The following is a 16,239-nucleotide window of genomic DNA, read 5'->3' on the forward strand; positions in this document are numbered from 1 at the left end:
CAGTATAAGTACAGGACTTTCACACAGAAGTATAAGAATAAGCACTCTGTTTCCTGCACCAACACAAAGGAGTGAGGCGAGGAAGAAAAACAGTGAAGGTGAGGGAGATGATTTGTGAACTCCTCTCCAGATTACAGCCAGCTGCCAAATGGTTAAAATGTCCCCCGCAGTCAGAGAGGGGGGAGGAGAGGAGAGCCCACGGCGGGAACTCAGAACAAGCCATGGCCGAGGGGAGGGGGGTGGCGTCACAAGACTAAAAATCCACCCCCTCCTGGAACCACAGAGTGCTGCTGTGGGATTTGTTCCAGTTATCCCCCTGCAGCATTAAAAAATCCTGGTGGTCTAGCGGTTTCTGAGCATTAACGGAGTACAGCTGCCAGGCCTTTGGAAACAGCCCTCACCTAAAAATGGTGCCCTGCTCCTCAGAGCACCAAGTTAAAAAAAAATGGTCTTTGAAGACAGGAAGGGGTATTAGCGGGCAGAGCTACGGGCTGTACTGTCCCAAAGAAGTTTGAACTATTTGTTGCCCGGTCCTCCAGCCCTGGAATACCCACTATCCCAACATCCACCACCGGCCGTCAAAAAAAAAAAAAAAGGGTAGATTATAAAACCTACATTTACATATTCTGGTGATGCAATGCCTATACGCCTATGAAAGCATTTCCAATTAAACTACATTATTCCTTTATAGAAAGAAATCAGCGGTTTACCTTGTTCCATTTATAGCATTAGAAGTTGCAGGTTGGACTCTAGCAATAGGGATTCTAGGCTTCTGTTGGCCTCCGACTTTCACCGAATCATTTTCTTCATTAACATGATCAGAGACCGTTTCTGGTAAGCTTATTTTACGGCTGCTCACCCTCCCAGCCACTTTATCAGACATAGGCTTTACTTGTCGCCGGAGTGCTGTAACCTGTTGACCGGTAATAGCAGTACTTAAACTGATAAACATCCAATGCAACGTAGCAGTATAGACATAAAAATATACCCTTAGATCAATTTAATGGCCATAAAAGTTTTTACCTCTTCATTTTTTCGGCGAAGTATTAATTCTTGCTGTCTTTTCTGGGATTCTAGCATTCTTAGCTGACTCTGCAAGACAACACAGATTTACCATTATGCTCACAATTATTAAACAATACAAAATATGCAAGTATACAAATACTGTAAGTATGTTTGTAAAGCAATATTCCACAATCTTAGATTGTTGTACAGTTTACAAGGCAGATCTTTTTGCTTGAATTGGCAAACTGCTTAACATTAGGGAGGCATTCAATCTTTGACGATATTTCCAACAGGTGGAAATATCAGCATTTGCCAATTCGGTGCCGTTTCTGACAGAACTGAAGGATGTCCGTTTGAACTTTTTTAAAAAGTCCAATCTGTTTTTTCAAATCCACATCCATTTTCCGACAATCCGCGGACATTCTGACTCTTAACAAATTGGAATATTGAATTCCAACTGTCAAGTTAGTGTTGGAAGCCAGCGAAAAATTCTGGGAATTCCCACTGTCGGGAAGTTCCAACAGTCGGAATCCCGGATCGAATAACCACCCTGTGAGAGCTCTGTACTATAATTACTAATTTATAAAAAAAAATGTATTAGAACATAAGCTTTTCACTTATTTGATCTATTCAAATTTCCCTCTTAAAGTTAATTGAATTTCCTACCATTACCTTGAACTAAATGGTTTTGTTACCATAGGATTTTGCATAATTTTAGGGACTAAATTAATATCACACCATATTAATTCAAACCAAAAATAAACTTGTGGAATATGGAAACATTATGTGATTTAAGGGTTTAAGTACCGTATCTCAAAAACGTGACTTCTTTAAGAAAAAAAAAATCAATTCCTTCATGCTTTTAGAGCAATCAGTTTTTCTATAGGAAAAGTCCATGATAAAACACCAAACATAAAAGACAAACCAAATAAATGGCAAATTGAACGGTTACACAAATGACATGATGGATTACAAGTTCATAGGAGAGTTCTGGAACATATAGACATTAACCCAACAAGGTGCGGAAAACAGAAAAGCGCACTTGCTATCCAAATCCAAACTTGCATTGCTTTTTTTTTTTTTTTACAGAAATTCACATTTTTATGTATGTAACAATCCCTGTGTCTAATTAGGTATATGGACATTTTCAATTAGCGTAATTAGGTCATTATCTCAACATCAACTTTCATTTTTTATACACTCCAGTATTTATATCAATAAAAAAAAGTTTGCTTTTTTTGTCCATTTATTTTTTTTTAAATAAACTTTTTAGTATTATTTTAATTCATGGCAGAAGCCAAGAAATTACAAGTATATTTATAAAGTTTGGGAGAAAGTCAAAGCACCCAGAGGAGGTCCACACAAATACTGGAAGAACATACAAATTTATGCAGATACTGCCTTGGTCAGGAATGTAAATGTTAGTTGTGTAGAAGTAACCAACATATAGAGCTGATTCTTAAAGAAACAGGTTTTCAAATTGCAAACAGGCCTGAAAAAGGGTACAATTGTGATTTAGAAAAAAATAAAAAAAGTCAATTTATTTTGCAAAATAAAAAAAGTCAATTTATTTTGCAAAATAAAAAACACAGGCATCCACAATTACGTAGTTCCTGGATCACTGTTCTTTTATAAAATTATGGGTAAATCTTACTACAAAAAAACAGGCATTAATTGAACTGCTGTACTATACAAAAGCATCAGACTTAAAAATGAACAGCAAATGTTGTAAGAGAAGTATCATCCTTTTCCCCATTACTGCCCGTAGGTTGCCCCTAATTAGATGCCCACAAGTTTACCCTGTCCTCTGCATGGCCAAACAAGTTTGTCTCCATTATAACAGCACCCGCCCCCTATTAAGCAGACGCCATTTAATTTACACCTGACTACACCCTGATGTGACCTGTGCCGTGATTCTGAAAAGCAGATGCGTGAGCAGGTCGGTGCCACATTCAGGGAGCCGCCGCAAAAGACAAAGAGCAGAGGACTTGCGCTGCAGCCTGCCGCTCACAGGAGAAAAAGACGAGCCGCTGCGCTGTGCAGAGAGCTGGATCCTGCTGCCGCTGACCCAGGTCAACATTCATTGGGTCGACAGGGCTTAAGTCGACAATGGAAAGTCAAATTGTTGACGGGTTTTTCACGGTTTTCACATGTGCCGATAGGCAGTATTTCATGCCCTACCATCCACTAGAGCATGGAGGGAGAATAGAATAGTGTGCCACGCGTAGCAGGGTGCTAAACACATGCATCGCAAGCGCAGTGAGCCACACGGGGGGACGCAGTGCACTTTTTTGGTGTACATTTTGACATTTGGGACAAAAAAGTGAAAACCCCATGTCGACCCTTTGATTGTTGACCTTCCCATTGTCGACCTAATGCTTGTGTCAACCTTTTGACCCTGTCAACTGTAACCATGTCAACCTTTTCTAAGTGTCGACCTAAGCCCTGTTGACTTTCAGTGGTTGACCCAATGCATGTCAACCTTAATTTGGTTGACCCAATGACCCATACCCTTTTTTCCGGTGTGTGTGCACTCTATGAGCACTTATTCAGATCTGATCGCAGTACAAATTTGTTCTCAAAATGGGAAAAACCATGTGCACTGCAGAGAGAGTTAGATTTGTGTGAGTTATTTTGTTTCTGTGCAGGGTAAATACTGGCTGCATTATTTTTACACTGCAATTTAGATTTTCAGTTTCAACACACCCCACCCAAATGTAACTCTCTTGGCACACGTTACATCTGCTCCACCTGCAGTGCACATGGTTTTGTCCATTTTGAGAACAAATTTTTACTGCGATTAGATCTGAATAAGGGCCAGTGTGCATGTGTGTGTGTGTGTGTAGGGGGGGGGGGGGGTGTTGCTGCTGTGCGTACACTCTATAGGAGGATGTGTGCCTATACTCTATTGTATATATATATATATATATATATTTTTTTTTTTTTTTTTTTAAGTAATCCTTAACCTCATAAAAAAAAAAAAAACACAACAGAAAAACACATTAAATAAAACGTAAAAAAAAACAACAAACACCACCACTCGACACCCAGGTGAATAAAAAGATGAGAAAAGGACAAAGTTTTGACATCTATTAAAAAGTGTGAAAATGATCACCAAACATTTTAATAGGAAGCCCATTGAAAATTACTGTGAAATAGAAGATGTTCAAAAAAAACTCAACTTTTAAAAGCCTGGGAAGAATTCAATATCACACTAATATTACGACATACAAAAGTTGTGAAAAGAGAGAGCATAGGCATGAAAAAAGAACAAAACAACACTACCCCCACGTGTATTTAGGCAGTTTTCTATTGTTGTAACATACTACAGTATTTGTGATGAAAGCCAACACTTTACAGATTTTGTTTCTCTTGCCTCTGGCCAGGTGAAAGAAAAATCCCCAATAATGCGGTCTTTCGGCATTAATTGGAATACCCCCAAAGATCAATTAAGCAAGGTGATATACCATGGCTAATTTAATTGTATTCAATAATTCAATATAAAATGTCCAGTTAAAAAACACAAAGAAGGATAGTGTTACTGTAGATCTGAAAGCAGATGTGCTCAATTCCGCTAATAAAATAGGGATAACCGAAAATAAAATCACGGTACAATATGAAAGGAAATTTCCCAACCTCGACCTGTTTAGTGCCCCAGTAAAAATAAAAAATTTGCCCATCTGCCATATGTGGAATTGAAACTCACAAATGATAGTGCAGCGATGCATATATTATGCTTAAATATGACAAAAGTTCTTTGTTCAGCCATCAGCTGTAATACGCATCTACCAATCCTTTATAAACACTACTCACCTCTCGCTTCCGCTGGTCTTTCTTAAGCTGGGCAATCTCACGGTTTCTACGAGAGTCTACCATTCTGGCCTTTTCTTGTTCTTCCTTCATTTGCTTCATTAGACGAATCTAAACCACAATAACTAAAATTCAATCACTGCTACAAAGACTGCAAACCCTAATATAAAATAATGAAACAGAAAATATGAATGTGAAAATATAAAATCTGCCTGTAATACAGTATAATATAAATAACATCTAAAGTCGGGAGTAGTGAACATTAACCTTTAGGGTTTGTTTTATTACTTGTTCCTGTACAACAACCAATGCAAGAACTAGACAAGAGAAAGAACTGCTAGAAGAAATGTCATATTATCCAAAATGTAATTGTATTGGCAGATTTCACATCTTGTACATTATATTTATGTTGCTGTCATTCAAAAAATGTAAATAAAGCAAGTTTGCAATGTTTAGTTAACAGTTTTAATACCAGTAAAGCCTGCATTCAATACATTTGTTTCATGTGTGTAATTGGGTAGAAACACTTTGTGCCTTGATGAGAACAAGAAAAGCTTACATAGCAGAACAAGTAACAGAGAAAGTAATAATCAAAGACACTAGAGGATATGTGAAGAGATGTCATGTAGAACCCATTCATTATAAGGCCCAATGTCTCCCTAAATATAAAAAGTACAACAAATGCATACATTTGTAGAATAGTATTGCAATTTTAATGATTTACAGCCATCCGTGTGGCCAGCTGGTATTTCTCTGGTGACCATCATTCTGTCATGATGATTGGCCTATATTTTTATATAGAGGCCTGGAGCTGCAGCTCCATCTGCACATTGCTAATCTGGTCTTATCGCAGGACTCAGGAACCCCCCTGTTCCCACAACAAAAACCACATTTGCTATATGTACAAAGCGTACATTGTCTTGTAAGCTTCAATAAAATGTTAGAAGGCAGAATAAAAGGAATAACCCTTTTACACCGCCGCAAAAACCTGGGTTTTTCCCTCGTGGACCCGGGTTAGAGGCGGTGTAAAAGGGGTTAACCCGTGTCTCTTTACACAGGACTTCTACCCAGGTCCTGACCAGGGTAGAACACGGCAGGACCTGGGTAGAGGGCAGTGTAAATAGGTACGCCGGGCCATCTGACCCGGCTCCTGTTTACAGACAGCTGCAGACCGTCTGTACTCTGCAGACAGCAGCGGAGGGAGGAGGTGAATGGATGCCAGTGTGTGACCAGGGACTTGGGGGGTGTACAGGGGCTGGGAGCAGCCCAGCAGATTACCTTGGTGTTGGGCTTGCCCCCAGCGTGACGATCGGCAGTCCCAGCAGGGTGATCAGTGGTCCCGGTGCTTGGAGAGGATGTCATCTCCAAGCGCTGCCCCCGTTTACACTGTGGGTAGGCACCGCAGTGTAAATAGTGCAAATTCCGGATACGACACGGCTTGGTTCCGTGTTCCAAATACTGGTAGCATCCGGGATTTGGGTGTAAAATGGGTATAACTTACCTTTGTTTTCTTCATTTCAGCTACTTCTTGCTGCAATTTCTTCATTTGTCTTTCATACTGCGTCTGGTTTTTCAGTAAGCGAGCATGTTCCTTCTGGGCAGTTTGTAGTTTTTGCAGTTCCTTATGCATGGTCTGTAGCTTCTTCTCATATTCAGTCTTTATTTTTTTGGTTTTTTCCTCCGTACAAGTTTCCATTGACCCTAACAAAAAGGATTTGGCAACAAGTGATAAGTAGGAAGAAAAAACATGAACATCCTCATCAACCAACAATGGCATACACATATTTAAAGCATGCTTATTCGAGCACACTTGATCTTTAATTTCAACTACAGTATAAGTGATAAAACAATACAATAAAACAGCTATACTTACAATACATAAAGTACTATTGCACATAAAATCTAATGTATTTTATAGCCCTTAGACATTGCACAAGTTCTATGTACTGTATACTGTACATGGGCCAGTAGCCTCTAATTTAGTGGATTTTTTTTCAGAGTCCTTCCATTAAATCTTTCTTCTGAATGTAGATTAAGTGTTGATTATGTAGAAAGAGGAAAATAGTCCACTAATTATTATATGGAATATGATACGATTGTATTGACCCCAAATAGGGTTTACATACTGTACTCTATACATTAAAAATAGTTATAATGAATTGCCAGGGGTGCTACAGGAATTAGGGGCAGATGTATGAAGACCGGTGAAAAGATAAAGTGGTGATAAAGTGGAAAGTGATAACGAACTAGCCAATCAGCTACAAACTGTTAGGAGCTCATTGGCTGCTGTGTTAACTTATCAGCTTCCACTTTATAATTTCACCAGGCTTAATACAACTGCCCCTGAAGCCCCATACACACTAGGCAATATTGTTCACAAAGGGCTTACTTAGCTAAATCGTGAACAATATCACCTTATGTGTACACTTAATGCCATTAACTGTGCACGCTCCTGCGTGTCGTTACCAACCCCCCTCCCTCATGTTCAGACAAGGAAGGTCATCGTTAACTATGACCATGCTACCACTGCAGCATGACCATTGTTCCACTCGCCATGGGCCATATGGCACCCTGCATCAGCAAGTGTGTATGCCCCACCCCAGCTGGGTCCCCGCCACCCCCAATATCGGCGTCGGTAGGGATTGGGTAAAGTGTATGGGGCTTTAATCTCTAAACATTTTAAATCAGACCCCAAGCTCAAATAAAAAACATGCGTAAAAATAAAATAATTGTATAGAATGTTACATTAAAAAAACAACTATCAATATAGTCCATTTACTTTACCTTTAAGCCTACAAACCAATGACTTTGGCTTCTGCCCCTTTAACTTATTACACAGTGCAATATACAGTAAAAAACAGTCAAATTTATACAAAATTACAAATTAATAAACAAGGTATGCTGTTTAGCAAAAAAGTGATTTCTAAAGAGATTTGATACACAGGTACTGATTATGTACATTATTGTACAGTTAGATGGTTTGCTGTTTAAACAACCTATAAAAAAGTTTATATACCGATGTTCTGAAGTACACGATCTCTCTCAAGTTGTGTATCTCGAATTTTATGCTGTAGCGTCATCAGCTTCTCTTCATATTGCTGTTTCAGGGTATGTAATCTCCTTTGGCTGTTTTCTAGTTCATCAATAAGCTTCTGCTTAATCGCGATCTCACAGGTAATGTTTGCCAGATCAGCTTGGTAATTTTCTATTGCAAAAAAATAAATAAAAAAAAGGCAGAAAAAAAACACATTTTTAATATGTAGTACATTTCAGATGGAAATAATATATGCAGAAATGAAACTTAACATAATTTTGTAACGTGGGACCTATTAATTTATGGGTACAAAGCTCATACAAAACTATTTTTTTTTTTAACAAGCACACCTTTTTCATCTAGTTCTGAATCAGATTCATCAGAGCTGTCAGCTCCATCTGCCTCATCATCATCGTCGTCATCCTCTTCTTCATCTTCCTCTTCGTGATCACTTCCTTCCTGGCCTTCATCCTAAAAAAATAAAATTACATTTATAATTTCCCAGAGATTTGAACAATATGAACAATGGTTTGGCAGAGCATATAATAATATTTATTCATAAATAAGGTCATGTCTACAGTTAGTCAGATTGAGCATTTTTGGGCAGGGGCTAATTTGCCTAAAGAGTGGAAAACTTTCGTTTAGATTACTACCAATCAGACAATTCTGTGTTATTATTGTTAGAATACCTGTGTTTTCTGATAGTAGTGTTCATTCCTTTTTTAACAGTGTATTCAATGCTAGATGTTTTGTGTCTGTAATTAACACTTTCACAGCGATTTTTTAAACATCATCATTTTGGCCCTTCTGAGTGATTTTAAAATATAGCCTTGTGTGTATGCTACAAACAACAGACAGTCATCTGTGTATAACACCTAGTGTGTACCAGATAAACCATTAACGGGGGCACACTCCTATAAGATAATTGGATATATCTCAACACCAATGGGCAATTTGTCCTCTGTGTGTGTCCCAAGTGTAACGAAATAAAAATGTAGGTCTTAATTATTTTACTCAGCAAATTCCAACAACAATATTCGTTTATTTGTTGGAATTCATTGGAAATTAAGATCTAAGGTACCCCCTGATGAACACTCTATAAAAATGAAACACGTTGGACAATTTATCCAGATACCACTGAACATAATCTGAGAACCATACTAAAGGGTAGTCCCACAAATGGGATTAAATGAATACTTGTGGTTATTGGTGTATTGCAGCATATGTTATGTGATTTAATTGTTTTAATAAATCATGTGTACTTTTTATGAATCTTAAACTTAGGGGTGTTAAGAAGGTATTTCATCTTTAATAAATTTACCTAGAACGGTTTGGAGGTCTCTGCTAGGAGAGTGAAACCATATATCGTGACTCTATGGAAAGTCGTCCACCTATATCTGCTGTAATACCAGCTGCCGGCCAGCGGTCAGGAGCACCTATCAGTACTCATCACTGCCCCAACAGAGTTGCTTTCAGCTTAAAGTCGACCAGTGTGTATAGACCTTAAATGTTTTTCAATAGACCAAACATCTCTTAACATTAAAAAAAAATATGTTAGAAGAATTACATAAGGTGGACCTGTACATATTTAAAAACTTAATAGGCTTAATAAAATGGGAATATGAAACCAACCGTCGATTTATACTTAGTTCTAAGTTGTTGTTTTTTTTATTTCAGTACACTTTTAAAAGCTTATCAATATAAGCAGTATATCGAAAAGGGATTTCCACTTTAAACATTACCAATTTCTACATTCCATTGTCCAGCTAAATATTTTGGTTATTTTGGAGAATAGTTTTATATCAAAAGCAATTATGTTCAGTGCCACAGTAAACAACATAGCTCTGTAGTGCGCTCTGCTTTGAGAATAGAGCAGCTGTGTATCACACCAAAGAGCCACAAAAACAAACAACCCTGATATAAGATGTAAAGGCATGGCTGAAAAGAAGGATGCACCTGGTACTAGTTGAAGAAGCACATGTCAAGGCTAAAACAACTTACATGAAGAAGGGGGAAAAATTAATATAGGAGTCCCAGCCAACAAAGTTGAGTTTCATTATAAGGATGAAAAGGGAAAATGAGATGTACATAGAATTTGACGGCAGATAAGAACCATTTGGCCCATCTAGTCTGACCCTTATGTTTTCTTCATACTAGAGTGATACAATTTGTAGGCGTGCATCAATATACACACGCACAAGGAGTTCAGAAAGATATTATCTATCGCCTTGGGAAGCCAGAGAAGGACAGCACTTTCAACAGGTAATGAAAAGTAGTATGTAACAAATTCTTTTATTTCATGTACATAAAGTTATTAAAAACAATTGATGTCATATTACTTTGCACGCAATATAAGTGGTAAGACTTGCATAACACACAGCCACTGTAGAAGGACTTTCGAAACTCCATATATATAGTGTTGCATATCAAATTAATCAGCACAGCATGATGCATTCCATTAACATGCATTTTTGAGCAGAAAAAAAAACCCACGACATTTGACTCTAGCAGGGTTGCAAGGGAGGAGCTGGTGGCACACTCTTGTGTGGTGAATTGAGACATATGAGGATACACAAACACACCCCCTGAAGAAGTCTTTGCCGAAGAAAAGCTTTGCGCATGGTTTGGGAGACGCCAGGACGCTGTGATGACACATGCCAATTGCAAAGGCCGTGAAAGCACATAAGTGAACAGCAAGCTCTTTGGCAAAATGAGATCCGATACCCGCAGCAAGGGCACGAGGAGCTGTGAGGCTTTGCAGTTTAAAAACTTGTATGTGAACATTGTTTCTAAAAAGTTGTTACTTTTGACCTGTGGTGGGCCACTGGGAGGAGGCAGCATTACATTTGTAAACTGGTAGATGACTACTAACCCATAGGTAATAGTGTATACATACAGTAGTAAGGGGAGGTGACCCCTTTTTTTAAATATAGTAGGCGTTACCCTCTCCTTTATAGATTGCTATAAATGTTGTATGGGCTTGAAGAAAATAACTTTAAATTATCGTTTTTATATGCAAAATCACTTTTATAATACTTACAATATCCAATTCATTGGTTTCTCTTCCTGTTATCCCTTTCTCTTCAGACTTTTCATTGTCTGTGTTTTCATCTTTCACGACACTTAAACAAGAAGAAAAAAGGGTTAATTCAATATTTACTAATACTAATGTACTTTTTTACAGAAATATAATGAAGGTTAAACATTATCTTTGGCTATTTTCCTGTAAAGTATACTACAGCAAAATCTTGTATCTACTGTATATACTTGAGTATAAGTCGACTCGAATATAAGCCGAGGCACCTAACAAAATGGGAAAACTTATTGACTCAAGTGGGACCCTCACTCGAGTATAAGCTGAGGGGGGCTTTTTCAGCATAAAAAATGTTCTGAAAAAGTAGGCTTATACTCGAGTATATATGGTATTTACTATGTACAGTACAGTATATACAGTAAATAGGGTCAATGTTACCTAAAGGTTAAAAGGGGCAGACTAAGTGTTCCAAATGGTTCTTATCTGCCATCAAATTCTATGTTTTAAATTTAATCCTAGTAAAATTTGATCTGCTTCAATTTGCACTACTGTATATAATCATGTTTTTTGATGCCTGCAGACACAAAAAACCTCAATAACCTCAATTTACACAGGGACCAACAGCTGCTACTGTGTGCACAGTTGAACATAAATAGACCAATACTGTAAACTAGAGACATCTCTGAATTACATGCACTTTGGAATTCTTATCTACATATGTAAAAGGTTAACGACTCTTCACCTCTATGGGCCGTATTCAATGAGCCTAATGCGCCATGTTTTCTGGCGATTTTGTGCTATTTTCGTGCTGTACGGCAAATTTTTGACTAAAATGGTGAATCACCCTATTCAATGACCAGATGGCGAATACATTTCAAGGTTTTTTTTTTCTCCATGATTCACCGAGTAGCAATCGCTATCTTTTTATGGTGAAGTGGAATGTGAACTTTTAAAATAAAGTGTTTTGTTTTTTACATTTGGTGTAAAAAAATAAGGAATTTTATTCTGAGGAGGGGCATGCTATTTTTATTCATGTGCTGTAAGCACATGAATATATATTTAATAAAATATATATATATATATATATATATATATATATATATATATATATATGTTCAATAAATGAAGATGCGGCGACTAATTGCTCTAGAGTAGTCTATGCTGAGTGTGCTGGTCCGCACATGTAATACACCATAAAAAAGTTCTTTAAAAGTGGACTTAGAACACAATATATACTTCTCTATAGGTATGATAAAAATATCAAAAGGTAGGTATAAAAAATAAATACATTTATTTGAACAAGGTAGAGGAATATATTTTCAATAAAACACAGACAATTTAATAATTTCTTCTAAAAAACGTTCTATACTAAAAGAATACTAAAAACAATAATAAGGTGCAAAAAGAGAAAGGAGGGTAGCTTATCTTTAAATAGATGAGACAGGAGGGCTCATCTATCTCCTGTCTCATCTATTTAAAGATAAGCTACCCTCCTTTCTCTTTTTGCACCTTATTATTGTTTTTAGTATTCTTTTAGTATAGAACGTTTTTTAGAAGAAATTATTAAATTGTCTGTGTTTTATTGAAAATATATTCCTCTACCTTGTTCAAATAAATGTATTTATTTTTTATACCTACCTTTTGATATTTTTATCATACCTATAGAGAAGTATATATTGTGTTCTAAGTCCACTTTTAAAGAACTTTTTTATGGTGTATTACATGTGCGGACCAGCACACTCAGCATAGACTACTCTAGAGCAATTAGTCGCCGCATCTTCATTTATTGAACTCACATTTTTTCCTAAGTAACTTACCATTACTTCTATTATTGAAGATTGGCTGACACCCCGCAATTAGAAGGGGGATATTGCCTGGTATACCTGGTATCTGGACTGAGGTTTTCACAGGTGGCGCCACACATCCTCTTGCTTACATATATATATATATATATATATATATATATATATATATATATATATATATATATATATATATATATATATATATATATATATATATATATATATATATATATATATAGTACACGAGCAGCCAGCAGGGGGCCAGAGCCGAGCCGCTCATTAGATATTCATATATTCACTGCACCCGATCATTACCATATGCACGATCGGGTGCAGTGAATATCTGCTTCCCTGCTGGCTTTCCCGGGGGGCAGCCTGTGCTGCCTGGCACCCGTGGAGCCCACCTCCCCCCCCCCACAAACTTCTGGGGCAGGCAGGGAGACTTCCATCTCCCTGCCTGCCGCTGTCCTCATGCTCCCTGCGGCATCCGCCACAGGAGTTAAAATTCGCCGGTCAGGGGCAGCGAGCCCCTGACTCGTTGAATACTAGAGCCGGCGTGGCTCCGGAACGCGGCGGGCAGTGGCGAATGTGCAGCGAATCCTAAACAGGATTCGCTGCACGTCGTCATTTTTCTCATTGAATACTGCCCTATGAGGTGAAGTGCTGCCACTGACCACTAGAGGCCACTCGATGGACCAAATTACTCCATTGTGTGCTGTGGGACACTGAGTGGTTTCAAACTTGCTGTATATGAAAGAGGGAGCCGTGACGATAGAGACTGGAGGTAGAAGCAGATAGGGACTAGGGGTGGGGGTGGATAATTTGTGGAGTTAAAAAAGGTCACAGCTAAAAGTGAAAGTACATTGCAGAAGCAGTCATTGTGATGGGTTTTTAACTAGTAAATGGAATAACGGGCCTTTCCATGGGCCCACTAGAATACTGAATATACTAAGGAACTTTTCAGCAATACAGCTTTACATACTCCACAATCTGAATGTGTTTACTAGAAGAACTATAATTACCCAAGGAACTTGTCTAGTGTGATAAAAGAGGTACACTACAACTTTAGGATAAAGACATAACTAACCACATAGTAGAAACGTTCTTGGTGATCAGTCATAATTTTAACATGCAGTGAACTCTTTTGTCTGCAGAGCATCAAAAAGTGTAATGGAATGCTATTGTGAGAGCAGTTAAACGAATTAATCCAGCCTAATTAGAGCTAATGCTACTGTATTTCTGTGGGCTGAATACAGTAACACCTTTGGCAAAGTATCACAATGGCATTAAAAAAGTTAAAGGTTATGATATTTTATGCAGCAAGTATAAAAAATAAAAAGAGCGGTCATTAGATCAACAAGAATGAGAAATGATTTGCGCATAAGAAAACTGCTTACTACAGAGTTATAAGCACTGCAATAAGACTGTTGTAGTTTAGTATGTCCAGTGGCAATAATAATAAAGGTAGCCTGCATCTTGCTTGTTCACAGGTAGCCAAGTCAACTTTATTACTGCAGGAAGTTGGGTCAGATGAATGTAATCTGTATCCACACTGTATAACACAGCTGACATTTCAGAGCGTTGTGATGCCCTTATTGAATAGTTAGTAAAGTGTTCTCCCTTAATAAATGGCAGCTTTGGTATGTGGTCTGGGCACAAAGCGCCAGAAGTACTCTACTAAGGTAATGATAACCTGCCACTGAACATACATATGGTGATACTGTATGGTAATGTGTTATCAGGTACCACCAACCAACATCAGTGCCTAGTGCATTGCACAAATAAATAAACAGATATTGCTTTTTAAAAATGTTAATGGGTACATTCTATACAAGAGAGGCTTTGGCGAATGCGTTTGGATCATATCCTCAATGCATAGATCACCCATTCAGGGTACAAAATCCAGCTTTTTCTTTTATGAATTCCAAGTGTTTTATCAATTGTAATTAGTGTTATCTAGAAATAAAATAAAGCTGCTAAATTGCCAGCAAAATGTTTTCAAGATGCACTGTAATCGGTTAGAATATACCAACACTTACAAACCGTGGAGGTAGCCATTTTGTTATGTCCAGTATTATGCATGAAAATGCAGTACAGGTCACTAAGATTTGAACATGAACATTTTTTTTGTCTAAAAAATGGTGTATCCATGGTCTGTAGAGGTGAGGTGCAATCATGCTGGTCATCCCTTTATACATCAATACTTTCTATGTATACAGGATTTCTGAGTGGAGTGGATACATATGAATTTGGGCATGTACTGTCCATGCTGACAATACCAATACCAAATGTAACACTTTAATCCATAAAATGTAGCTGGAGTAATACAGAACTTTATTGGGTTAATATATTTACTCTTTTGAAACAGGTGATAGGTAGAACTTAAAACAAAAACAAACAGATAAAGGTGAGTATTCCAACCTTCTTTCTTCTTGATTGTTTTCTTGAAGCTGCAGTAGCCTTCAAAAGCAGAAGTACAGAATAGGCAGCCACACCAATGAAGGGCAGACAAACAATGAAAGTTGTAAGGTAAAAACGGTGCATGAACTAGCTGCCTTCAACATATAGAATATAAATTATCTTCAGCAATAGAAATAAATGAAACGTATTGTTTAAATTTGGATTGCAAACCTCACAACATAGGATGCGAAGGCTACTGTGATCTATAGGTTTCTGGGAAGTAAGGTAACAAAGACACAGACAAGAAGGATCAGAGAATCACATGCATCCACTCACATCACAAAGCAGATAAATAAACCTCCTTAAAAATACAAATGGTCTTATTACGAGGATTCTGGAGATTTGGACAAAAGCCTCTATTTACTGCAACCACAACTGGAGAAAGAACATTTCTACCAAAAATGTGCCATGGTTTAGCTTGCTTGCTGTGCCTGGTTAATGTAGAGAACTACATATAAAGAAATACAGTTTTATTAAATATGTCACAAAGCGGGTGAAAACTCCTACAGTATGCAAACAAGAAGAGAAGAAAAGTAATGGGGACATTAAGGATCATGTACAAACTTCACAGGTACACAACTGTATGGCTTATATTGTGTGACATCCCATACCTATTTTTGTGAACATACACCCAGTTTAATTGGGAAATGATTATATTTTGAGGTCAAGATGGTAATCTCTGCGCGTATAAAATGTTAGCACCATCTGATGAAAGATGTTGGGAAGATCAAAGATATTTCTTGCTAAACTTAAGAAATAAATGCACACACAGCATTATCTTTACAGCATGTGGTTACTTATAATTACAAATTATAAAATAAAGAATGTTACATGTATTCTGGAAAGTTATGGGGTCTAACGGAACACAGTTGGCACACAGAAATGCTGCTTCCCTTGTGAATTTCTGTATTTGGTAAATCTAACAGCATCACATCCCCGCATGCTGACTGGACTGGGGAATCGCAACAGGTATCGTATATACAGTATCTGCTGTGGTCCCTCATTCATAAATTCTGTTTGTAATTAATATTTGCAACTAACCCTCAAAAAATGGCAAACATTGGTCAATTAATGGAACCCTACTTTGCTGG

The 16,239-nt window shown here is 37.6% G+C and overlaps 1 protein-coding gene across 5 annotated transcripts in view; it reads right to left on the reverse strand.

Moving 5' to 3' along the window:
- Positions 1-16,239, reverse strand: part of KIF21A (kinesin family member 21A) — a 173,314-nt gene that overhangs the window by 63,714 nt on the left and 93,361 nt on the right. For 4 of the 5 annotated variants that reach the window (XM_083182939.1, XM_083182936.1, XM_083182938.1 and 1 more), the window contains exons 12-19: positions 15,110-15,148; positions 10,890-10,971; positions 8,200-8,320; positions 7,832-8,020; positions 6,317-6,516; positions 4,819-4,926; positions 1,024-1,092; positions 711-913 (exon numbers count right to left, since the gene is read on the reverse strand). In XM_083182939.1, the coding sequence (XP_083039065.1) occupies positions 711-913; positions 1,024-1,092; positions 4,819-4,926; positions 6,317-6,516; positions 7,832-8,020; positions 8,200-8,320; positions 10,890-10,971; positions 15,110-15,148 (1,011 nt within the window). The remainder of the gene's footprint in view (positions 1-710; positions 914-1,023; positions 1,093-4,818; positions 4,927-6,316; positions 6,517-7,831; positions 8,021-8,199; positions 8,321-10,889; positions 10,972-15,109; positions 15,149-16,239) is intronic. The other variant, XM_083182937.1, reaches the window with a different exon arrangement.

The sequence above is a fragment of the Crinia signifera genome, chromosome 4 (assembly GCF_055691185.1).
Source record: "Crinia signifera chromosome 4, ASM5569118v1, whole genome shotgun sequence".
In the NCBI taxonomy this organism is placed as follows: Eukaryota; Metazoa; Chordata; class Amphibia; order Anura; family Myobatrachidae; genus Crinia; species Crinia signifera.